Source organism: Callospermophilus lateralis, chromosome 1 (genome assembly GCF_048772815.1).
Source record: "Callospermophilus lateralis isolate mCalLat2 chromosome 1, mCalLat2.hap1, whole genome shotgun sequence".
NCBI classification, from domain to species: Eukaryota; Metazoa; Chordata; class Mammalia; order Rodentia; family Sciuridae; genus Callospermophilus; species Callospermophilus lateralis.
Window position 1 is genome coordinate 208,242,443 of NC_135305.1, and position 26,577 is coordinate 208,269,019.

General features: G+C 36.3%; 1 protein-coding gene and 1 pseudogene across 15 annotated transcripts in view; one reads left to right on the forward strand and one right to left on the reverse strand.

Annotated features, from left to right (window-relative positions):
• The window catches only part of Map4 (microtubule associated protein 4), a 168,275-nt gene that overhangs the window by 105,406 nt on the left and 36,292 nt on the right, over nucleotides 1-26,577 (reverse strand). For 7 of the 15 annotated variants that reach the window (XM_076844938.2, XM_076844957.2, XM_076844947.2 and 4 more), the window contains exon 1: nucleotides 8,692-8,816. The exons of 1 other annotated variant lie outside the window; for it this stretch is intronic. In XM_076844938.2, the coding sequence (XP_076701053.2) occupies nucleotides 8,692-8,693 (2 nt within the window). In that variant the 5' untranslated portion in view covers nucleotides 8,694-8,816. Of the gene's footprint in view, nucleotides 1-8,691; nucleotides 8,817-26,577 lie in introns of those variants that run through there. 7 more of the 15 variants (XM_076845044.2, XM_076845035.2, XM_076845027.2 and 4 more) reach the window with 1 other exon arrangement.
• On the forward strand, nucleotides 13,489-13,948 carry LOC143409609 (deoxyuridine 5'-triphosphate nucleotidohydrolase pseudogene; annotated as a pseudogene).

The following is a 26,577-nucleotide window of genomic DNA, read 5'->3' on the forward strand; positions in this document are numbered from 1 at the left end:
GAATGAAAGAGGCTTTCTGACTGAAGTCTGAGTATGGGCCTTTGAGTTCTCCTTCACCAGTCACATGGGATAGCCCCATCCACCAAACCACAACCTTCAGCACTGGCATGAAAAATACAGACATGTCCCTGAATTAGGTAAGGAAGATGGCCACATATATTACCATTTTCATAGAATCCCAAACTCTTAATTTTCAAAGATAATCTGAAGCTAAGAAGTATAATTTATTATAGGAACAACTAGAGATGGCTAGCCTGGAAAATACAAAAATCATATAGTAAAAAGAACCCAACAGGGCTGCAATAAACTAAACATTAAGTACTTCCAGAGTACAAACATAATACAGAATACTATCCCTGCTTTCAAAGAGTCTAATTTACTACAAACTCCAAGAGACTCATAAGGATAAGGTGAACTATTAGCTATACTATTTTTTTTTACAATTTTTTATTGGTTGTTCAAAATATTACAAATCTCTTGTCATATCATATTTCATACATTAGATTCAAGTGGATTATGAACTCCCATTTTTACCCCAAATACAGATTGCAGAATCACATCGGTTACACATCCACAATTTTACATAATGCCCTATTAGTAACTGTTGTATTCTGCTACCTTTCCTATCCTCTACTATCCCCCCTCCCCTCCCCTCCCCTCCCATCTTCTCTCTCTACCCCATCTACTGTAATTCATTTCCCTCCTTGTTTATTTTCCCCTTCTAGCTATACTATTGATTGGGTAAATGTAAGTCAAATAGCAATCCTTAGTTGCATATAGTGTAATGATCATTGCTTGTGTTCACCAATAAATTTATTCTTCTGATCTCACCCAATACAAACAAACCAGTCCCCATCCCCAAAGGATTAGGGCTAAAACTAAAAGTCTGAAAAAAACAATTAGAAGAGGAGAATTTTGTGACTACACTCTGAAAAGAAGGCTCATTCTGTTCTTTCAAGGAGAAATGAATTTTCTTCCCATAAATCTTTCTTTTGCTTAATCAGGCAATCTACTTCAGTTGCCTACAACCAATCTCAATGTATGTATCTTGCCCTAAAAAAAAAAATAATAAAATACTGGGGATAGAACCCATGGACACTTTATCACTAAGCTACATCCCCAGTCCTTTTATTTGAGATACAGACTTGCTAGTTTACTTGAAAGTCTCACTGAGTTGCCAAGGCTGGCCTTGAACTTGTGATCCTCCTGCCTCAGCAACCTGAGTCTCTGGGATTACAGGTGTGCACCCACACTCGACTGCTAACCCAAATTTTTAAAAAGTCAAAATGTATTATGATTCAAGCCACCAAATGGTCAGGGTTTCCTTTCAAGCTCTTCTCAACCATCTACCTCTCCACAACAAATGAGGGACACAGTGAGGAATGTAGTCATTCTCTTCAGTCTTGTTCTCATATATCCTGTCCTCCCACTTATACTATCCTTTCTTTGCTAGAAATATAAAAGTCACAGAACTTTTCACTCATTAATTCTTTTTTTTGTTTTGTTTTTTGTTTGTCTGTTTCCACCAAGATGTGTGGCCACCACAATTATAAAACATGTACAAAGCAAATATTTTCCAGAACCCTAAAAAATCAGGGGTCATTCTATCCCCAAAACCCAAATCCAACACCTAAAGGCTTTGATGTATGTTTCAATGGTCAAAGTATAAGGTTGAAGGCATAGGTGTTTAAATACTGAATAGCATCAACTACTGAATTCTACTATACAAAACAAAGTACAGATGGGATAATGAAGCCTGGGAACAAGATCTGTTTCTTCTAAGCAGGTGCTAGTAAATAAGATATTTTTCCAGCACAGAGAATGCTGGAGGAAATTTGTCCAGATGTATATGGGGCTTGGTGAAAATAGTCATTATATATTCCTTATACCAAATAAGAAAAAATAAAATACCAAGATTTAGAAAAATATTAAATACTGAATTTACATAGACTTCCAAATAAAACCTTTTCAAAATTAATAAATTTGAGCCTTCTTCCATGTGACTTTTTAATATTAGGCTTCCTACTTGGAGTAGTTACTTTAATTCCTGATCAAGAGTTTCAATAACGCCAGGCACAGTGACACTCACCTGTAATCCCATTGACTTTGGAGGCTAAGATTGTGAGTTCAAAGCCAGCCTCAGCAACTTAGTGAGACCCTGTCTCTAAATAAATATAAAAAAGGGTTGGGGATGTGGTTCAGTCATTAAGCACCCCTGGGTTCAATCCTGGTACCAAAAAAGAAAAAGAATTATAAATGACTGGGATGGGGTTGTTGCTCAGTGTAAGAGTACTTCCTCAGTATTATGAGGTCCTGGTTCAATCCTCAGGTACTGAGCAGGTAGCAGGATTGAACTCAGGGGCACTTGACCGCTCAGTCACACCCCCAGCCCTATTTTGTATTTTATTTGCTTATATTTTATTTAGTTGCCAAGTATCTCACCGCTGCTAAGGCTGGCTTTGAACTCCTGATCCTCCTGACTCATCCTCCAGAGTTGCTGGGATTTCAGGTATGCGCCACCATGAGCGACCCATCCCCCTTTTTTTTAAACAGGTAAAGTCTAGATTTATTGAAAGCAAAGGTAGCACTACTTAAGATAGAGTGGAGTGAGCTGAGCAAGAGAGAGGCTCAAGTTCCCACTGTCTGGAAAATTAGTGTTTTATATGCTCATCTCATCATTTTTTAAAATGGTAGATTTTTTTTTTAAATCCTTTTCTTAAAACAAATGTGATATTTAAATTTCCTGTGGCTTGGGGGAGTAGCTCAGTGACAGAGCACTTGCCTAGCACATGTAAGGCACCACATTAAAATAAAGGAATGATGTCCATCTACAGCTACAAAAATAAAAAATAAAAAGTAAAAGTAAATTTCCTGAGGCTTAAATTCCTTAATCACATCTTTTTTTCAAATCTAGTATTTCAAATCAATAAAAACTTGCTTCATGCATACAGAAATGTTACACCAACTTCAATTCAACTCCTAAAGAATAGTGGTAAACATCACTCTTCGCTTTTGTAAAGTAATTATGAATTAAATTATTTATAAATTTGCGTTTCAAACCTGAGGTTTATTTTGAAGCCATAAACTCTGGCATAATAGTACTATACTCATTCAGGTCTTAAAAATGTAAATTAAGAGATACTTGTGCTCAAATTATCACTGCAGCATTATCCAGATTAGCCAAGATAAGGAAACAACCTAAGCATATGTTGATGGAAGCTATAGTTTGGGCCTTAAATGTCCTTGGAAGGCCCATGTGTTAAAGCATTGGTCCTCAAATAGGCATTACAGGAGGTTATAAAGCCTTAGGTAGGGCCTAGTGGGAAACCTTCAGATCACTGGGGATCTGGCTTTGAAAGGGATAATGGAACCCCAGGCCTTCTCTCTTCTTCTCCCACTTCCTGGCTAAGAGGTAAGCAGTTTTACTTGGCCAAAGACTCCCACCATGATGTACCGTCACAGGTCTAATGGAATAGAGCAAACCAATCAAGGACTGAAACTTTTTAAACTGTGAGCCAAAATAACTTTTTTTGTAAGTTAATCATCTCAAGAATTTGTTACAGTAATGGAAAGATGACTAACACAATGGATGAATGGGTAAAGAAATCATATGTGTGTGTGTGTGTGTGTGTGTGTGTGTGTGTGTGTGAGAGAGAGAGAGAGAGAGAGAGAGAGAGAGAGAGAGAGAGAGAGAGAGAGATATGGAATATCATGCATCCATTAAAAAGAACTTTTCATTTGCAACAACATGGATGAAATTTGAAGACATTATACCAAGTGAAAAAAGCCAGACAGAAACAAAAATACTTCATAATCTCATTTATATGTGGAATCTAGTATATAGTTTCCAGGTACTCTAACTATACATACACACAGACAGGTAATTATTTGAGATGGATATGCTAATTTGCTCAACTGAAGTAATCATTTCACTAGTATACAAAAACATCACATTGTAACCTTAAGTATACATAACTTTTTATTATTTTTTTAAAGAGAGAGGAGAGAAAGAGAGAGAGAGAATGAATTTTAATATTTATTTTTTAGTTTTCGGCAAACACAACATTTTTGTTTGTATGTGGTGCTGAGGATCGAACCTGGGCCGCACGCATACCAGGCCAGCGCGCTACCGCTTGAGCCACATCCCCAGCCCTACATAATTTTTTAAATGTCAACTAAATAAAACCATTGTTTTTGGTCTTTCCAAAAACATATAAAGAGAATTATTCCCATACCAACTTTTTTCTCCTATTAAGTATCTTTTTTTTCTCTTGGAACAGAGGATTGAACCCAGGGCCTCATACATGCTAAGAAAGTGTCCTATCACTGAGCCACATCCCCAGCCCTGAGCAGCTTTTCATTCTTGAAATCTGTTCCAGCTCTGGGTAAACTCAGCAAGACTCCATGGCATTCTTCTCTAGAGCTGCTCCCATTCAATCTCAGTCCACACTCAACATGACCAGCAATAATTATACTTTTACCAGTGTGGAACTGGTGACAAAAACTGGCAGTTTTTTAAAAAAAAAAAAAGGTAGTTTTGCTGCCAAAGAGGTAAACTCTATTTGGAGTGGGAATTAGAAATCCTGTGGCATGACAAGAGTCTGCTGCAAATGCAATATCAAACTGAATTTCACTACTAAAATTATGAATTCCACTAGTGAATAATGATTATTAAATTTAGGCTTCAGCAGCCTTTCAGAGAGAATCATAAACAAGAATTCAAATATAATTTCAACTTAAGACAGTAGTAGCGGCACACCCAGAACCCATTCACAACACATGAATGTGGGTAGGAAGTCCCGTCCTTTGCCCATACTACTTTATATCTGAAATATTATTATAGCTCCAGATCCTGCCAAGGAAAATGACAAAAACTGATCATTAAAGAGTTTGATAGGGGCTGGAGCTGGGGCTCAGTGGTAGGGCGCCTGCCATGAACGTGTGAGGCCCTGGATTAGATCCTCAGCACCACATAAAAATAAATAAAGATATTGTGTCCATCTACAACTAAAAAAAATGTTAAAAAAAAAAGAGTTTGATAAAAACCTGACAAATTCTAATGTCGAAGGATTCCACAAAAAATCATTGCTTTTCCCTTTTCTATGAGAACAACTGTTACCAGATTAGCCTTTGAGAGCTTTCCGTACTAAAAACAATAAAGGATGTCTATAATTAAACTGTTTCATGGTCAAAGAAATATGAAGGAATATCCTTAATAACATTCAATAAAGGCCCAATAGATAAAATTTCCCTCTAGAAATATTATAGAAGTCTCACAGTGCAATCTACTCATATTTTTCCTGATTTAGAACACAGGTAGCCAGACTGAGGCAGGTGAACTGCAAGTTTGTTTGTTTTGTACTTTTTATATCATCTATTTTTTTTCTCTTCACATTTTTTTACTGGTGCATTTTAGTTGTACATAATGATGGGACTTTTTTGTTACATATTCATATATGTGCACAATATAACAATATAATTTGGTCCATATTACTCAACACTTCCCCTAAGGACTGCAAGTTTGAGGACAAGTTTGAGGCTCAGCAACTTAGAGGAACTCTGTCTGGAAATTAAATTTTTAAAAAGGTCTGGGGATGTCGCTCAATGGAAGAACACTTGGCTAGCATACATGAATGAAAACACCAATACATTTTAAATATTATTTAACAGATTGTAGATTCTCAAATAGCAGCTTCTTAATCCACCGTAAACCTTCTCCCCCTAGATCCCTACCTGCACATATTCCCACACAAGCTCCTGACTAACTGTGGTTTGGCTGTTTAAATTTGCCAGAAGGCAAAACTGATAGAATATAACAAAATTGGAAAGTGAGAAGGTCACTTGACTGAAAGCATCAAGCCAACCACCCAGCATCTGCATCTCAATGGTTTAGCTATTTTTATTTGTCCCACACATAATTAGAAGTATGACTTAAAAAAACATGCACACAAACTCTACTTATAGAATAAGCAGGGCTAGTAATGTTGGAAGTGAAAGTATAAGATTTTAGTCAGAAAACCTCAGTTTTCAATAAATTAACAAGATTACTTAATTTTCTAGTTATTGTGTTTATGTGATTTTCTGTTTGTTTTGGCACTGGGGATTGAAGCCAAAGATTCTTTACCAGTGAAGCACATACCCAGACCTTTTTCTTTTTGAGACAGGTTCTTGCTAAGATGCTAAGGGCCTCACTTGAGTTTCTGAGGCTGCCCTCAAACTTACAACCCTCCTGTCTCAGCCTCCCAAGTTGCTAGGCTTGGCATGCACTACCACGCCCAACTATCTATTGAATCTTAAAAGACATACAAGTCTAATATGCTTTTTAAGTGCTCTATAGATTTGTTTAAATAATTCTGTGTTCCATCCTATAATAAATTCATGTATGAATCTCACCTAACAAAGAATTATTTGATGTTATTTAATATTCAGTTATGCCTTAAATGTTCAGTTACATATTTTATAGACAAAAAGACACAACACAGAATTGCTTTCAAATCTGGATATTCGGGAAGACCAAAAAACATACCCTTGTAAATAAGAAGTACCTACTTTCAAAAAAAAAATTATCTCTCCTTGATCATTCTTCTATCTGTATAAATAAAAAGGTAACACTAAATGGATGTATGGGTAAAGTACAAGAGAATTTGAAAGCTGAATACAGAAAATGCTATGTTTCACTGAAGTACTGGTTGAATCTGACATTGTAGCCTTGAGTGAGTCACCTTCTGGGGCAAGTTCCCTAATTGTAAAATGAGAGTGCTATGTTAAATGATTCCTCAGGTTGTTTATTCTTTGAGCTACTTACAATTCAGTTTCATTGATTCAGTTAGCTATTAATAAACAAAACTCATATAGACCCTCAATGTGAGTAGGTATGACTCTTATTCCATAAATCAAGTTCTCTTAATTATAACTGTGCTCAACTTTATTAAAAGGCAAAAAAAAAAAAAAAAATGGCAGTAAAGGACTGAAAACAAATTCACCCGTGCACAGTGCCCTGCTTGAGCCAAAGTGACTGGAGCGTAAGAAACTCCACCCAGTCCTGGCTAACATCAAAAGAGCCTGACACTGCTCTGCCAGAAAATAAGCCCCATATTATCTAACCAGACACCAAGAGAACACATGGTTTGTAAGCATAGCACTTTTGACATTTGATCTTTCATTCTAACCACATGCCTGAAGTGAAATTATCTGGTGAGAAATGTTTTGAAATAGGTAAACTAAAGGTAGGAGGAAACTACATGACATGATGATAAAGCAAAGAATAGAATCATGGTGTCTTGACTACTGTCTCACTATTAACAGCCATGTGCTCATAAATAGTAAATAAGTATATATGATGAAGTTATAAGCACCTTCAGTGGTAAGTAGTTTACTTTAGAATTAATTACTAAACTAAATGTATTTTTAAGATCTTTACAGATTAGTGTTCATGTCTAATTTAAACAAAGTAGTTGCCAGATGTGGTGATGCACACCTGTAATCCCAGCTACTCTGGAGGCTGAAGCAGGAAAATCACAAGTTTTAGGCCAGCCTAAGCAACTTAACAAGACTCTTTTTTTTCTCCAAAAAAGAACTGGGGACATAGCTCAGTGGGTAGAGCACCCTTGGGTCCAATCCCCAGTATTCCCCTTCCCCTGCCACCCGTCCACCCCAAAAAAAAAACTGACTAGTAAGTATGCTATGCTTAAAATGCAGTGTTTATGCCTTAGGCTTGGAAGGAATCCAACATCCCAGTCAGACCTAGAGACCACTTAAAATCTAACATGTTTAAAGTTATAGCCTACATCATAATATTTTCATATTCAACATTAGATTTCTTTTTGTAGTTTGCTTATTAGCAAGCTTTAATCTACTAAATGATAACTTTATTTACCCAAATTTGGGGGGCAGGGTTACTGGGGGTTGAATCCAGGGGTGCTTTACCACTGAGCTATATATCCCCAGTCCTTTTTATTTTTTACTTTGAGACAGGGTCTTGCTAAGTTGCTGAGGGTCTCACTAAGTTACTGAATTTGTAATTCTCCTGTCTCAGCTGCACTGCTGTCCTCAGATTGATCTTTAATGAATTTCTTTCAGAGATCTATTACATATCAATCTAAACCTTATTTGTCTCTTTCAATCAACATGGTATTTCATTAGAAGTAAAACTAAATCTTCAGCAAGGATCTCTTGAGGAATCAGTTACCAATTTACACAGTTCACAGGCTCATATTATCTTTGAGGCAAATCTGAATTACTCCTACTTCTCAGAAGGAGACCTGCAAACAGAACAGACACTCAGCAGGATCTCACATCCCTAAGCAATAAACTCCAAACCCCAGAAGAATGTATTACCTTTCTACCCCCAGGTGCCTCCCTATAGTTGCAAAGATAATAGCAGTACTAGTAAGAACTGATGAAATTTCCAGACTTGACAAGGTTCTGTTCATTACAGGATTAGCAACAGGAAAGGACCCTTGATTACTAGAAGAGCTGAGGCCATCATCCAGATAAATTCCTACATGAAAGAACACACTGATGCAGGTTTAAAAAAGTTACATTTCACTCCCAAGTAGTTCCCATAACAAAGAGTCCCTTTTCCCACAGCTGCCTTATAGAGCTCTGCCCTCTAAATAGAAAAACACTGCAGACACATGCACATACAGAAAACCTGTATGACAAAGCTCAAAGCCAAGCTCTCTTACTTACATTAACTATCCAGGCAGCTTGTGTTTGGTCTTGACTGAATACATTTTTGGATCTATAAACAGGCACCAGTCTGTGACATTTCTGACCAAGTAAATTTAAATCTATTCCTCCAAGAAGAATAATCTACACCAGATACCTCCCACTGTTAGCCATGTGATACAGATAGCATGTCTTGCTGAAGTCTGGTTATATGAGCCAAAACAAGAGATGACAATGACACAGCACTTACATTTCTGTTATAACTATCCTTAAGAGTGAATCTTCAATTTTATTTCAATAAAAATAATGTGAGGGCTGGGTAATATAGCACAGTTGGAAGAGTGCTTGCCTCACATGCACAAGGCCCTGGGTTCAATCCACAGCACCATAAATAAATAAATAATACTATGTTACATTAAGAAATAAGTGAATCTTAAGAAGATTCTCAATATCTAACACCTCAAAGTTTTGAAAAAGAGAAGGCATTTTTTTTAACTTTCCTATTTATTCCATTTATTTTTCCTCCCCTTAGTTAACACAGTAAAGCACTGAGTTGGTCTATATCTACCCAAAATTATTTCTCACCATTTAAGATATCCAAAGACTTTTAAAAACACCAGTTCAAATGACCTATGACTTATTACCCTAACTTTAACAGGTAAAAAAAAAAAAAATGAGAAAACAAGTCATTTATAAATGATGCTAGGACTACGGATCAGGCTTAGAGAAACCAGAGAATATAGAAACAGAAGTGAAATGAAAAAAATAAAGAAAACCTTGCAGTTTTGAAGTTTCTGCTTTTATATGACACAATAACATCACCATACTCTAAATACGTTTTAAGTATATCAACCTTAGCTACATACCTATCATTATACCTACTTAAAGGTATGGAGGCAGTTAAGAAGAATACTGAACATTGAGAAAACACCCAAGTTGCCTAGTATGGTGCCACACACCTGCAATCCCAACATCTTGGGAGGCTGAGGCAAAGGATCCCAAGTTCAAGGCCAGCCTCAGCAATTAATGAGGCCCTAAGCAACTTAGCAAGATCCTGTCTCAAAAAAATAAATAAATAAATAAATAAAGGGCTGGGGATATGGCTCGGTGGTTAAGCCCCTGAGTTCAATTCCTGTTAACGTGAGAGAAAAAAAAAAAAAAAAAACTCCAGTTAATTTAAAAGTCCCAATTCCTATTAATGAATTCTTTTTTCTTTTTTTTTTTTTCTTTCGTTTTAATTCTAGCAGCTCCTGAAGCTGAGGCAAGAGGATCTTGAGTTCAAAGCCAACCTCTTCAACTTAGTGAGGCCCTAAGCAACTCAGTGAAAACTTGTCTCTAAAGAAAAAATATAAAAAGGGCTGAGGATGTGGCTCAGTGGTTAAGTGCCCCTGGCTGGGTTCAATCTCTGGTACAAAAAAAAAAAAAATTCAGGGAGGCAGGGATCTCATGAAAATCAAAAGGAGCTTAGTAAGAATGAGGGGACCAGGTGGTAAAGGGGGGTTCGTGGGGGATGCTGAGGATTGATATTGGCCAAAATTATTATATTGTGTGCATGCACAAATACATAACAACAAATTCCACCATTATGCACAACTATAATATGCCAATAAAATAATGTGGAAAGGAAAAAAAATTCAAACTCGGTAGGTGCTATCAAGGCCACAGGTAACTGAAAACCCAGTCATATCACCTACCGTATTCAATAGCTGTCCAAGCAGGGAGGGTCTCCCTATATTTTAGTCACATGGGACCATCTGTCATTTTGCAAGCATGTCATTCACATGATCACTGTACACCTTGCTCATATTGCTCTCCACACCTGCATCTCTCTTTTCTCTCTCTCCATTGGTCAAAGTCTCAAACTCAAGGTTCAAATGGACTATCACCGTATGTGATTCCGTTTTAGAATCTCCTAGTGCTATTCAGAACTAGTGTTATCATCTGTACTTGCATTGTGAAAGTACAGTCTGATCTGTACCTGTTAGTTGTATATAATAGTTTCTGTAAAATGCTAGGTCCCAAAGGGGAAGGACCATGCCTAAATGCTGTGTACACCCTCCCTGCCCTTAGATTATTTTATACAGGAGATGGCCAAACAATAAAAATCAACAACACAAGGGTCTAGCTAAATAAATAGTTCTACAATAATATAAACTGAATCTAATTTAAAATTAATCAGAGGTTCTGAAACTGTAAAAACTCTTCAGAACTCAAAAAATAAACAAAGCATCACCACTAATAAAGAATATTCACTTCATTCCTTCCATTTCTTAAACATAGTTTGTGCCAAAGCAATCATGTTTGCAATTATGGAAAGAAAACTAACAGGGAATATCCAAATAAACCAGCTCTCCATGCTAGGCCATCTTATCGTTTATTAGGCAGAGTAATAAAAATAGCTCTCTGTTTTTAGAAAAGCAAAACATGATGCAATGTAGCAAAAACAAATATTTAGTCAAGAAATCAGCTACCATCACCAAGTTAATATCATACATATTAAAACATATTATTAATCTGCTAACTTTCTATGGTATCAACTCATCTCTCAGGGAGTTATAAGATATAATGTCATTTTAAGATTGAGTATTCACACTCAATTCGTATCAGCTCGTAATTTTTAAGAACTATTTTATTTAAGAAAAACCTCTCCATCAAGCAAAGTTTGGTTTCACTCTATATTATCATATAAGATGTTGGTAAAAAATGAAATAAAGTGGCGTGTAAAATCAGGAAAGGGTAGGAATTTGTGCTAACAATTCTGTAATTACGTATTTACAATATGTGTTCCTCCCGGAAGATCTAATATAATAAACATGCAGTAAATACACCTTCATCCTGCTAGGTGTGCTCTGTTCTGTATCATGACACAAGCCTTCTCTTGCTGGGAGTGATGTATGGCCAGCTGAAAGTACCCTCATGCCTCTTCCACTATTGGTCCTAAGCACAGAATCAGCACTGAGATAAGAGTAGTTTGTCCCTTTTGAACAAGAAAGAGAAGATATAAATTTTACAGGACTACTTAGAAGGCATTTTGTAGTAATGGTAAATATTTTACTTTAATGTATAAATACCTTACAGATGCTTAGAAGTAAAAATAACATTGGGTAAAAATTAAAGAGAAAAATCAAATAAGCTTTTAAGTTTTTGTTGTTGTTGTTTTGGGGGGTGGGGGTGCGCGGTTCTAAGAATTTAACCCAGGGGCAATTTACCAATGAAATATACCCCATGTCCATTTTATTTCTTATTGAGGCAGGGTCTCACCAAGTTGCTGAGGCTAGCCTAAAACTTATGATCCTCCTGCCTTCTTAGCTTCCCATGTCACAGGGATTACAGGGGTGCACCACCACTCCCAATTTTTTTTTAAAATGGTGCTGGTGACATTTTGCTAAGCAAGTGTTTTTGTTAACACAATTTTGAACATTTTATCTTAAATGAAGATAGAAAACAGTTAAAAGCAAAAATCATTAAATGGATTCTTATTTTACATACACACATATGTGTATACATGCTAAAATTATATAATATTTTATATTCCAGAAGAATTACCACAGAATCATTAACTGTTAAGGACAGGACAGAGCAATTACATATTTTTTTTAATTTTACTTATTTATTCACTTTAGTTGTTGATGGATCTTTTATTTTTTATTATTTATATATGGTGCTGAGAATCGAACCCAGTGCCTCACACATTCGAGGCAAGTGCTCTACCACTGAACCACAACCCCAGCCCCAGAAATCACAGAAAAGTTGATTTTGAAGGGGACCTACAATTGAGAGTCACTAAATTAATCAACAATCTGCATAATCCATTCAACATAAAATATTCACTGAAATTAAATATAACAGTTCTTCTATAACTTAACATTAGACACTTTAGACTCACTTTGTTAGAAGTAGAGCCTGAGAGGGATTTCTGTAAAAGTGACCTTTTGAGGGAATATTCTCAGGAGAAACCTATGTAAAGCAAGAAAAACTATGGTTTTAGCTGAAGTCTAGCCTCTACTTGTTCCATGAGAAGCTCTGAGAAACAACTACACATGAAGTCAATACCACATGACCAGGGGACACAGTTTCATATCTCTTATCAGACAGTCATTGGCTGAGGGCTGTGTGAAATCTGGGTTAGAACCTCCCAGACATCTCTGAAGAAGGTGACACCTAACTACTGTGGACCTGACAATTAACACGTCAGCTGGGGATGGGGGAGCAACTGGCTGGTTAAGAGGTTCTGAATATTACCAGCACTACTAAAAAAGTTCAACCATATAACAAAAAGGCATATCAAATTGGCTGAGGTATATAAATTTCAAGCAAAATAGACTCTAAAAAAATAAAAAGATAAACACAAAATGACAAAAATTAAACAAGATTTAGCAATACTGAATATTATACTTATATAAAACTTACAGAAATATGAGGATAAACAGGTGAGGAATATTTTAAGACACACCCAATAAAGGAATACCATAATATATATATTGCTCAGAAACCAATATAGCATACAGATAAAAATCGGTTAAGTATACACCTTAAGTATAAACCTTAAGGTTTGAATAATATAAAGAAAAAGTCTCAACTAATGAACTATATGATATACTAGAGAGAGGACATTTTATCTTCTACCATATTGTGGAACTTTTTTAAATGTTTATTTATTCATTTTGGTTTATGATGTTAGGGACTGAATCCAGGGCCTCCCTCACACATGCCATGTATATATTCCTGGCCTCCACTTATTTTAAAAATCAATGTATATGTGCTCTCTTCTCCGGTCTCTGGTCTCTTCTTCATCTTCTCTTGCCCTCCAGTGCTGCCATGCCCTGTTCTGAAAAAGTAACCGCCATCTCCCCCAGCAAGTGGCCCGCCTGAGGACAAAGGAGGCTTGCGGCTCTGCTGTGTATGACTATTGGAGCATGCCATGGTCCCTACCTGGGGGTCCACACTGGCCGTGGGCTATGATTATACAGTACCACCTATGGAGAAAGCCTTTGTGAAAACAGACATTCAGATAGCTCTTCCTTCTGGGTGCTATGGAAGAACAGCTCCACGTTCTGGCTTGGCTGCAAAATATTCCATACATGTAGGAGTGGTGTCATAATGTTGGTATTATGTTATTTAATTTTGGCAAAGAGAAGTTTGAAGTAAAAAAAAAAAAGGTAATCAAATAGCAGAGCTCATTTGTGAACGGATTTTTTATCCAGATATAGAAGAAGATCAAGTGTTGAATGACACTGAAAGGGGTTCAGGAGGTTTGGGTTCTACTGGACAGAATTAAAATATAGGACAAGTATAGAAAAATGTTACTTTCTCTTAAAAATAAAAACTTTCTATTTAGTATTTTGCACGACTGTAAAGCTAGCTTTAGCTTCTAAAAGTTTATTTTTTTTTTTACAATAAATGAAAGAGTTTCTTTTTTAGTATCACATGGAAACTTTCTTGTATTTTTTTCAGTTTATGGTTGTATGTAAATCTGTGGTAACCTAATGCAAAATTTTTAAAATCAAATGTACATTAATATCAAATTTTTAAAAAATGTTCAATAAATTATTTCCTTTCAAATAAAATAAATGTATAGGTCTTAGAGCAAGTCTTGATTTTAAAAATCATTATTGTATAACCCATGTTCATGAAGCCTATCATAAGGCAGCTGGAAAAACCTGAAAGAACTTTTTAAATATTTTATAGAAAATTCTAACACACTACCAATACCCCATGAGCTAAACCACAAGAGAAATTTTAAAATATTTAGAAGTGAACAACCATAATGCTTCACAGCAAAGCTATTATTTTTATTATTGATTATAAATTGTTGATAATATACCCTTGATAACAAAAGCAAACAAAAAGAATGGCAAAAATTATAAGCTAAACTGAACTAAAAAACTTAGATCAGCTGAGCACAGTGGTGCACGACTGTAATCCCAGCAGCTCGGGAGGCTGAGACAGAATGATCCTGAGTTCAAAGCCAGCCTTAGCAACAGCGAGGTGCTAAGCAACTCAGTGAGATCCTGTCTCTAATAAAATACAAAATTGGGCTGGGAATGTGGCTCAGTGGTTGAGTGCCCCTGAGTTCAATTCTCTTGGTTTAAAAAAAAAAAAAACACCTTAGATCAAGGGGCTGGGGTTGTGGCTTGGTGGTAGAGCACTTGAATAGCATGTGTGAGGCACTGGGTGTGATTCTGAGCACTGCATATAAATAAATGAATAAAATAAAAGTCATCAACAACTAAAAGAAGAATTGCAAAAAAAGAAAATAGCTTAGATCAAGGATCAGCGGACACTTTCTGAAGACAGATAGCAAAGAGTTTAAACTTTGTGGTACATATGATATTTATTTATCACAACTACCGGTAGTCTTTGTTTTGCAAGGTTCTAATATGTATGTATTTCAGTTACCATGGTTCAATTAAATAATATCAGTCCCCAACAGCACAATTTGAATTTTAGTTACCACAGTATATTAACTGTAATTGACAAAGTACTAAATTTGCTGCCAGTACTTGGTCTACATAAGTACACTATATAAGTAACACATGTGGATCAATCTTTACTTGTCTTAAAGTATGCCTGTGATTGGTTACTGTGCCTGTTATTCAGTTTATGCACAGGCAGCAAAGTATAGACAATGTCATTTCCTCATCTTCAAGTTATCAACCCATGTGACAATTTTCAAAAATGGGTAACTGGTGCTCAGTGGTACAGCTCTTGCCTGGCATGCGTGAGGCACTGGGTTCAACCCTCAGCATCATATAAATATAAAATAAAGATACTGTGTCCACCTAAAACTAAAAAATAAATGTTTAAATGCGGGGGGCTGGAGATGAAGCTCAGTGGTAAAGTGCCCCAGATTCAATTCCCCGAACCATCCAAAAAAAAAAAAAAAAACCTTAGAAATAACTTTAATGAGCAATATCAATGACGGTCACACAGAAAACAAAAAAAAAAAAACTTTAAATAAATGACAAATTTAATTTCAAATTTTTAAAAAATGTTCAATAAATGATATCATTTCAAATTAAAAAAATAAAATAAAATAAACCACAACCCCAGTCCCTTGATCTAAGGTGTATGTAGTATGTACTAGAAGTCTCGATATTTAAAGATGTTAATTATCCCCAAATTGATCTACAGATTTAACATAATCCTAAGTAAAACCCAATAGCATTTTGTTTTGTTTTATTTTATTTTTGGTCCTGGGGATTGAACCCAGGGCTGATTAACCACTGAGCCACATAAATCCCCAGCTCTGTTTTTGTATTTTATTTAGAAACAGAATCTCACTGAGTTGCTTTGGATCTCGAGAAGTTGCTGAGGCTAGCTTTGAACTTGAAATCCTCCTACCTCAGCCTCCTGAGCCACTAGAATTACAGGTGACTGCCATAGCACACAGCTCAATGGGTTTTATTCTATTTAAGTCAAATTAAAAAGTTGATTCTCTTGGACTGGGGCTGGGGCTGAGCAATAGTGCACCTTCCTGGCATGTGTAAGGCACTGAGTTGGATTCTCAGCACCACATATAAATAAAGGTCTATCAACAACTTAAAAAAATATTTAAAAAATTTTTTTAATTCTCAATTTTAAGTGGAAATAAAAGGAACCATGAATAGCCAAGACAATCTTGGGGAACAAATTTAAATTAACTCATTAATGGATGAAACTATATCAAAACACTGAAAACTGATGACAGTTTCTCACCTAGTAATTTAGCAATTTCCTATGTTTAAACTTTAAATAAAATAACAAAGACATTGTAGTGCCCAGCATAATCATCAGAAAATGGACAATGCAAGAGAATAGTTTCAAGACAGAACCATATGTACGTAAGTACTGTTGTATTAGTAAGTTTTCCAATACTGTAAAAAATAATACAGGTTGAAAATTTCATAAAGAAAACAAATTTAGTTCATAGTTTGGGAAGCTAAAAGTACAAAATCAGGAAGCTCCATCAATTCAGCCTCTGGTAAGGGTCCCTTCCTTAGCTGGGTCACCTCAAAACAGGTGGCATCATGGTGGGAGAATGTGTGAGCAAGAAAGAGATCATGTGGTGCAAAAGAAAGCCAGAGCCAGAATGAAGAAGGATCAGTAATGACCACCTACTAAGCCCCAACTCTTAAAGGTTGCACCACCTCTGAACATCACCATACTGAGAACCAAGCTTCCAACACATGTGCCTTTTGGAGGTACAGACCAGATCCAAATCATAGAAGATACTCAACAAATAGGACAATGCAGAGCAGTGGGGGAAAGAATTGCCTTTCCAATAAATGGTGCTGGGTTCAATGGGCATTGAGCATATTATTAATAATAATATTAATAATAAATTCCAGATAAATGGCAGGCCTAAATTTGGAAAGTAAAATGATAAAGCTTCTACAAGATAATATGGAAAATATGAATATCTTCATCATCATGAGAGGTACAGAAGAGACAGTCAAGATGGAGACATTAGAAAATAAAAATACCCCTAAGCTGTAAGATTGTCTTTTTTTTTTCTAGTAGCAACACTCAGATATTAGGGGAAAAAAAATAGTGATGGCTTTCAAACTGAAAAGAGCACCTTGAGGGGCTGTGGCTGTGGCTCAGTGGTAGAGTGCTCGCCTAACATGTGTCAGGCACTGGGTTCAATCCTCAGCACCACATAAAAAATAAATAAATAAATAAACAAAATAAAGGTATTGTGTCCATGTACAACTTATAAAAAATTTTTTTTTAAAAAAGAGCACCTTGAAGGTATAACTCATTGGTAGAGCATGTGTTTGTTTAACCCACAGTAGGCTCTAGGTTCAGTTCACAGCACCAAAAACAAAACAAAGAAACTCAGATTAATTTGAAGCTAGCTTTTCATACTTTATCCATCTACTAAATGACACACTGTAAATCCATGCACTATTTTTTTTTAGAGAGAGAGAGAGAGAGAGAGAGAGAGAGAGAATTTTTTTAACATTTATTTATTAGTTTTCGGCGGTCACAACATCTTTGTTTTGTATGTGGTGCTGAGGATCGAACCCGGGCCGCACCCATGCCAGGCGAGCACGCTACTGCTTGAGCCACATCCCCAGCCTTCCATGCACTATTTATGAAAAAGAATTAAGAAAATGAAAAATGTCATGGGAAAGTCTTAATATACAAGAAAGAAAATCGAAATGAAATCCCAGAATGATAATGTTCTAGATCTAGAAACAATTTATCCAAAATTAGTCTTTCAACAAACAGTGTAAGTGAATGATTCTAGACATGAAGGGCAATGGCACATTTAAAAAAACAAATTAAAAATGGGGGAGGCACAATTTATTGAAAGGGGACCTACACAAGAAAGTACTATTACAAATATAATACAAACTAGATTGCGCCATTATTTTGCACTAATTACATATTTTAAAAGTGCATTTAAGGGGTGGGGATTGTAGCTCAGTGGTAAAGTGCTTGCCTAGCATGTGTGAGGCACTGGGTTTAAGCCTCAACACCAAATAAACATAAAGTTAGTGTGTCCATCTACAACTAAAAAATATTTTTTTAAAAGAATGCATTTAATATTTATACTGTGTGTGTGTGTGTGTGTATGTATGTATGTATGTATGTATAACACATCACAGGGGGAGAAAAAGAGAAGAGGGAATGAAGAGGAAGGATGGTAATGATTCTAAAACAGCAGCTTAAATAAGTGAAAGAGTTTTGCTGACTCTCCATGTTTAATCTTAAGTAGGCAGAGGCAGAGAACTTTGCCACATCACTGGAATGTGCTTCTCTTTTGGTTTGAAAGTCTACATGTGCTGACCTTTAAAAGACAGTATAAGGTCTGTCTGTTCTCCCTTCTGCTAGTGGGCTGATAGACTGAACATGGGTGGACAATAACTTTATGGCTCTGATGTTGGCTGTTTTTAGTATTCTATTGTATTTCTTATACAAGCACTGGGAGACTTTTGCAATATAAGCATTTTTAATCATTCAAAAAAAAAAGTAAGACTACTGAGATAAAATAAAATTTTAAACCTTAAATGAAATCACAAATAAAACTAACAATCAGGCTGGGGTTGTGGCTCAGTGGTGGAGCACTCGCCGAGCATGTGCAATGCCTGGGTTCGATCCTCAGCACCACATAAAAATAAATAAAAAATAAAGATGATATTGTATACAACTAAAAAATAAATATTTAAAAAAAAAAAAAACTAACAATCACCTGGGAAAGAAAATTCTCCTAAATATAATAAGCACCAGAGTTTTGACTTACAAACTAATTGCTGCCAAGAAATTTGGAAGTAAATTCTGAGCAATCAAGAGCAAAAAAGCAACATGCAATAGGAGAAAGATTTTGGTGCTGAATATAAAAATCAAAGAATGTTGGGGCTGCGATTGGGCTCAGTGGTAGAGCGCACTAGCACAGGCGGGACCCAGGTTCGATCCTCAGCACCACATTAAAAAAACAAAGGTATTGTGTCAACCTAAACTAAAAAAAAAATTTAAAAGTTAAAAAAAAAAAAAGAGCTGAGGATGTAGCTCAGCAGTTAAGCACTTGCTTAGCATGCCCAAGGCCCTGAGTTTGATCCCCAGCACTGCAAAAAAAAAAAAAAAAAAATATATATATATATATATGCATGTGCTTTACATTATATTTAGCCAGATGCAGTGAGTGGTACACACCTCTAATTCCAGCAACTCAGGAAGCTAAGGCAGAGGATGGCAAGTTCAAGTCCAGCCTCAGCAATTTAGCAAGACCTATTCTCAAAATACAAAATAAAAAGGGTTGGGGATATACCTCAGTGGTAAAGCATCCCTGGGTTAAATTTCCAATACAAAAGAATTTTTTTTAAGTACAAACTAAAAGGACAGTAGCAGACATGAGCAATCCTGTTTCTTCTTTCTAGTACTCAAAAGATAGCATTTCCTCATCTCCAAAGAAGTTGAGACATGTGACTGGGTTTCAATCAATGCAATGTGAGCTGAACTAATAGGCCTCACATAAAACATTTTATCAGAGTCTCCTTCCTAGTTTAACAGGGGTTCACTTGATGCTTTGACTATATCTCTTGTGAATCCGAAACTTACATATTTTTTTCCTTTTTCCAAACTTCTACCTGACCTTCTCCTTTCTGATCTTCTTTTCCCTGATCTTCTCCTTCCTGATTTCTCCTCCTTAATCTCATTTTCTGGGCTGGGATTGTGGCTCAATGGCAGTACTTGCCTGGCATGTGTGAGACACTGGGTTCAATTCTCAGCACCATATATAAACTAATAAATAAAGGCCTTAATCTCATTTTCTTTGAATCATCTCTTTAAAAACCTTGTTCCTATGGATGGGCAGAATCACAGCCTTTGGGACAGGAGTCCCCTGTGTTTTACCTTTGCTAGCAAAGCAATAAATCTTCTTTTTATCAAAAGCGTTGTCCTCGTTACCGGACTGGCATCAGGGACAAGGACCAAGCTTTGGACAACACTATAGTGCTCTTTGCTGTCACAAACTAAATACAAAGGATCCAGTGGAAGACTCCAAAACAACCCATAGAAAGAGTGAAAGTCCTCAATAACAAGTCAGGGGCTGGGGTAATGGCTCAGCAGCAGAGTGCTCGCCTCAAACATGCAAGGCCCTGGGTTCGATCCTCACACCAAATAAAATGAATACATAAAATAAAGTTATTAAAAAAAAATAACAAGTCAAACACTCAGACTATGATGTGGGCAAGAAATAAACCTTTAATTGGGTTAAGCACCAAAATGGTACATATGTATTTTTAAAAGATAACATTAATTATCCTAACTAAGCAAACATCTTACATATCTAACATCCTCATTTTACAAATAAGGAAACTGATAAAGAGCATTCCAAAAATTGCATTACTTGGGAGGAAACCAGATCTCCTGACCTTCCTATTCAGAAACTTTACAGAGGGGATGTGGCTCAAGTGGTAGCGCGCTCGCCTGGCATGCGTGCGGCCCGGGTTCGATTCTCAGCACCACGTACAAACAGAGATGTTGTGTCCGCCGATAACTAAAAAATAAATATTAAAATTCTCTCTCTCTCTCTCTCTCCTCTCTCACTCTCTCTTTAAAAAAAAAAAAAGAAAGAAACTTTACAGAATAGATTTCCATTACATTCAGAAGTAAAAGCTACTGACACATGCCAGTAACACCAGCAAGTCAGTAAGCTGAGGCAGGAGGATCATTCAAGGTTGGCTTCAGCAACTTAGCAAAACCTTATCTCAAAATAAAAAAATGAAAAGGACTAGGGATGTAGCTCAGTGGTAAGGTGAACTTGGATTCAACCCTCAAGTACCAAAAAATAAATAAATAAAATAATAACCACTGACAGATCATCTGCTCTTTTCATAACCTCTGCGATAGCTGAAATATTTATAATATCTTGGGCCAAGACACTTCACTTTGCAAAAGAGAAGAATTAAACAAAGTTCTTTTTCAATCTATCATTTTATGATCTGACTGTTTAGGTCAACAGGATTTCTGCATCTATTAGGTACAACCATAAAAAATTGTTGACATTTGAGCTGGGGTTGCGGCTCAGAGGTAGGGTGCTTGCCTAGCATGCACAAGGCACTGCGTTTGATCTTCAGCACCACATAAAGTAAAATAAAGACATTGTGTCCACCTATAACAACAACAAAAAAATTTTAAAAAATTGTTGACATTTGATCATTTTCTATTTACATGAACATCAATTTCAAATGGCTTGGCCTAATACTAAGTGCCAAGCACCATGTTTTTTTTTTAAAGTACTAATTTTTACGAAATATGCATATATATATATTACACACACACATACACACACACACACACACAAACCCTTTTAAAAGAGAAAATAGTATGCTGACTTAAGAGGTTCCTAAACTTGCCACTAGAGCAAAAAAGCAAAGGCTATAACTTTGAAGAGGAAAACCTTTTATATATACACTTCTGAATACACTTCTGAATACTTATAGGTATTGCTGTTTACAAAGAAACTACACAATTTCATGAATAATGAATCGTTTTAATGAATAAAAAGATCAGAATTAAAACATTTGGCCAAATAAGCATTATCTAAAAATCATTGTAATTACTGTAAAAAAAATTGTAACTACTGTAAAAAATTACTGTAAAAAATTTTATTTATTCCATCCATTTAGATTTACCTGTTTTTGTTTTGTCTTCTTTTAGTATTAGAAATTGAACCAGGGGTGCTCTATCAATGAGCTACACACATCCCAGCCCTTTTAATTTTATATTTTGAGACAGGGTCTTTCAAAATCCCAGGACTGACCTCAAACTTGCAATCCTCCTGTGTTATACTCCTTAGTCACTAGAATTACAGACATGTACCACCATGCACAGTTTAGATTTAATTAAGATTTTAAATTGTTTGCCTTGTCAGGTTCTCAGAAGCTGAAAATACTAGTAAATACTTTGACATTCCTACAAGAGTCTATATCATGAATACTCACTTTACATTCCTCTCAAATACAAAGGTTTCTCTAAAAAAAAAAAAAAAAAATTGGCAAGCTATACAAAACAGGAATTTAGATTGGCCTTCCAGACAGAGGTTTGTTTCTTACCAAATCATGTTACATCAAGATACTTTATTCCAAAGATAACACACACCAAGACCAAATAACATATTTTTCCAAAAAACTTTATACCCAAACTATATAAGTCAAGGGATGATTAACTTATATTCTTAGAGTACATGGAAGAATTTGTCTTTTAAGATTTTTCTAGAAGAATCTTAGACTCTCTATAAACCACCAGCTTGATAAAAAGTGAAGCCAAAGGAGGAAGTAACAGTCTTTTCTTATCTCTGTAGAACACTGCTTTTCAGATTTCAATTTTGCTGTTAATTAGCCTTAAGTCATCCTACAATATTATGCAATTAATTGTAAGCAGTGAACACCAAATATATAATTACTCCAAATATATCTGCCAGAAACTAACCAGTTAAAACTAAACACGATGAAATAAATCAAACTATTAAAAAAATGTTCTCACCAGACACAGTGTTGCATGCCTGTAATCTCAACAGCCTGGGAGGCTGAGACAGAAGGATGGCAAGCTCAAAGTTAGCCTCAGCAATTTAGCTAGGCCCTGAGCAACTTTGCAAGACTATCTCAAAATAAAATATAAAAAGGGCTGGGGATGTACCTCAGTAGTTAAGAGGAAAAAAAAAAAAAAAGCCTCTGTACCAAAATAAAAGTTCTCCATAACTAAGAAAATACTGCTTACTGTCAGCTTTATTATTTTCACCCACCAACATGACTGCTCCCTCAAAACTCCACCTATCAATACAGCTCTCATCCCATCAGAATCAGTTTTACTCGAAAAAACAAATATAATTTATCACCCATCAGTATGTGAGCATTTGCCAAAAAAATGACAGGAGCAATAAGAATGCTGTGTAAGCCAGGCGTGGTGACATGAGCACATAATCCCAGCAGCTCTGGAGGCTGAGGCAGGAGGACCACTGAGTTCAAAGCCAGCCTCAGCAAAAGCAAGGTGCTAATAAGCAACTCAGTGAGACCCTGTCTCTATACAAAATACAAAATAGGGCTGGGGATGTGACTCAGTGGTTGAATGCCCCTGAGTTCAATCCCGGGTTGAAAAAAAAAAAAAAGAATGCTGTGTATTCAGGCAGGGCACAATGACACATACCTGTAATCCCAGAGATTCAGGAGGCTGAGGCAGAAGGATCTTGAGTTCAAAGCCAGCCTCAGCAACTAAGTGAGGCCCTAAGCAATTTAGGAGCTGGGGATGTAGCTTAGTGATAAAGTTCCCCTGGGTTCAATTCCAAAAAATTAAAACCTCTACACTACCAAATTTAAACATTTCCTAATGGTAATATAATCTTGGCTGTGTTTTATTGCCTTGGTTTAACTAAATCACAAAGTCAGTAGACAGGAAAGATGGGGGTGGGGACATGGAATAAACTAAGAAACCAGTGCTAATTCCTGTAGAGTATAAACAGAACTTGATCCACACATCCAAAAAGTCTTACTTCCCCAGGAAGCAATAATCACTAATTCTCCTTTCAAGGTTCTAGTCAGAATTCTAGTCCTGACACATCTGCTTAATGGAAAGATAAGAATACATACATACTTATTCCTAAAATAGCTAAAAAAATAAAAATAAAGAAGGCTCAATTAGGGGCTGGGGTTATAGCTCAGTGGTTGAGCTCTTGCCTTGCATGCGTGAAGCACTGGGTTCAATACTGGGTTAATTTATTAATTAAGTAAATAAATATTTTTTAAAACCCATTTAAAAAAAGGAGGCTCAATTAGAAATAAGATGAAACATTTTTTTTCCTTCAAAATTGAATTTTAATTAAACCTTGGAACACAGGTTTAATTAAAATTTGGGGGAATACCCTGCTATGCACTGAACATACCTAGCACCAGATCTTGGGTTCAAATACCATTCTCTGATAAAAAGGAACAGGTATAGTTTGGAGAAATGATTAATTCTAAAGACTAAGACAAGAAATATTCAAGATGAACCTGAAGCATCCTGTAATGCCAGAAAATTAAAAAGTTCTAAAAATGAATTTTAATTCAAAGGAACATGAGTCAACTGAAAGAGTTTCCAATGGCCAAAGCTAGAATGCTCTGAATAAAATAAGGTCTTATTGGACAAATACATTGCACAAAGAATAAAATAAATATGCATGGGCTGGGGATATAGTTCAGTGCTTGACCAGTGAGAGGCCATGACTTCTATACCTAGCATCACAAAAAGGGGGGAAAAAAAAAAAGATTTATACCATACTGGTATAAATAAATGAGTGAATAAATAGTGAGAGGTGAGAGAAGACGTAAATCTCCTAAGAAGAATTTCAAATAATGTACTTGCTCCACCTTCTAGGAAGTAGAACATAACCCCTCATTCTTGTGTGAAAGTGTGATAGCAGTGTGACCTCCTTCTGAAGAGTACATTATGGAAAGAAGAGAAATAGAAACCTAATACTGACTAAGCCAAGAGATCAGATCAAGATTAGTATCAAAAGTGATGTCATGTTGATAGTATACACCTTGATATAAAGGAATGAAGAGTGCCACTTTACCTCTGTGATCCTCTTCCTGAAAACCATATCCCCAGTCCAATCATGGAAAAAGATCAGACAAATCCCAATTGAACTTTATTCTATAAAATATCAGACCAGAACTCCTCAAAACTGAGGAAAGTCTGAAAAATGGTCATAGCCAAGAAAAACCTAAACATGACAACTAAATGTAATTTGGTATCCTAGATAAGATTCTAGAACAGAAAAAGGTTGTTTAATAAAAACTGAAGAAACATGCCAGGTACATGTCTATGATCCCAGCAACTCAGGAGGCTGAAGCAGGAGAATTCCAAATTCCAGGCCAGCCTCAGCAATTAAGACTGTCTTAATAAAAAATAAATAAATAAATAAAAAGGGTTAAGGGTGTAGTTCACTGGTAGACCACCCCTGGGTTCGATCCCAGTAACATGAAAAACATTTTTTAAATCTGAGTAAACTATGAATATTAGTTAATAATAATGTACCATCCAAATATTAGAAGCTAATGAGACTGGGTGCAGCGGCACACACCTGTAAATCCCAGAAGCTCAGAAGGCTGAGACAGGAGGATCGAGAGTTCTAAGTCCAGCCTCAGCAAATCAGCAAGGCCCTGAGCATCTTAGCAAGACTCTGTCTCAAAATAAAAAATTTTAAAAAGCTGGGGATGTGACTCAGTGGTTAAGCACCCTGGATTCAATACCCAGTGATACCCCCTACCCTGCACTTCCAAAGAATGTTAACGATAGGAGAAACTGAGTGTAGAATATATGGAAACAATGCCATTTATTGTTTCCATATATCAAAATATATCCTTACAGGGCACAGTGGCATATTCCTATAATTCCAGTGACTCAAGAGAGCTAATTTCAGGTCAGCCTCAGTACGGAGACCTAAGTTGCTGGGGATGCATGTAGCTCAGTGGTAAAGCACCCTAGTTCAATTCCTAGTACCAAAAAAAAAAAAAAAAAAAAACCCTCTGGGCCTTATTTGCAGAAATTTCTTAAATACAGAAAAATATAAAATTGCTGAGAGCCATAGCTAAGTAAGAATGACGCATGGCAATTTCCTTGTCAGCCTACCCCATGTTGCTTAGAGGGAGGACTCTCCATTGTGGAAATGGGCTTGCCTTGAACCCAGGTCATTTGCAGTGACATTGCATGAAAGGTGACCTTGCTCAAGGACCAGGGCGCATCAGGGTTTAGGGCGGTTCCAGGTTTAAGGTGATTCCTGCTGGGAATTGGGCGTATCCTGCTGCCTCAGGCGCCCGCCCGCTCCTTCAGTTCCCATTGAGTTCTCACAGGATTCAGAGAGTATTTTGGGATGCAGAGCCTGGTGGAGGTGTGATTTTTCCCCAGAACGTGCTTGTAGAGTGGCAGTGTGAGTTCAGGAATAAAGAATTGCTGTTTGAATCTACAAGGCTGTGAGTGGCTCATGATTTTGTGCCCAGCTAGACTGCAGCATAAAATGTTCATAAAGCTTCAAATCTTGAAGTTCTATCACTGCCAAGTACCTTTCACCTTTTTCCACATATCATTAGTATTCTATCACACAGAAAACTCATACTACCTTCCCTGAACAGAACCACATAGTCATGCTTATTATGTGGTTAATCTATCTAACAAGCTTTTGTCTCAACAAATACTTAGGACATTACACACTATTTAGAAAGAAATGATCTCATTCTACTAACCCAACAGCCAGCTTTATCAAAAAGCTTTTGTTACAAGCTGTGATAACCCAGGAAACCAAATCTATTTTTACTGCTCTGGCAGGGAAAAAGGAAAAGAAATCATAGGGGAAAACTGCTAATATAGCAAATCCTACTTGTGCTCAACGTAGGCCTGCCTTTACTGAGCTTTGTCTCTAGCAGGGGAAATGACAAATAATTA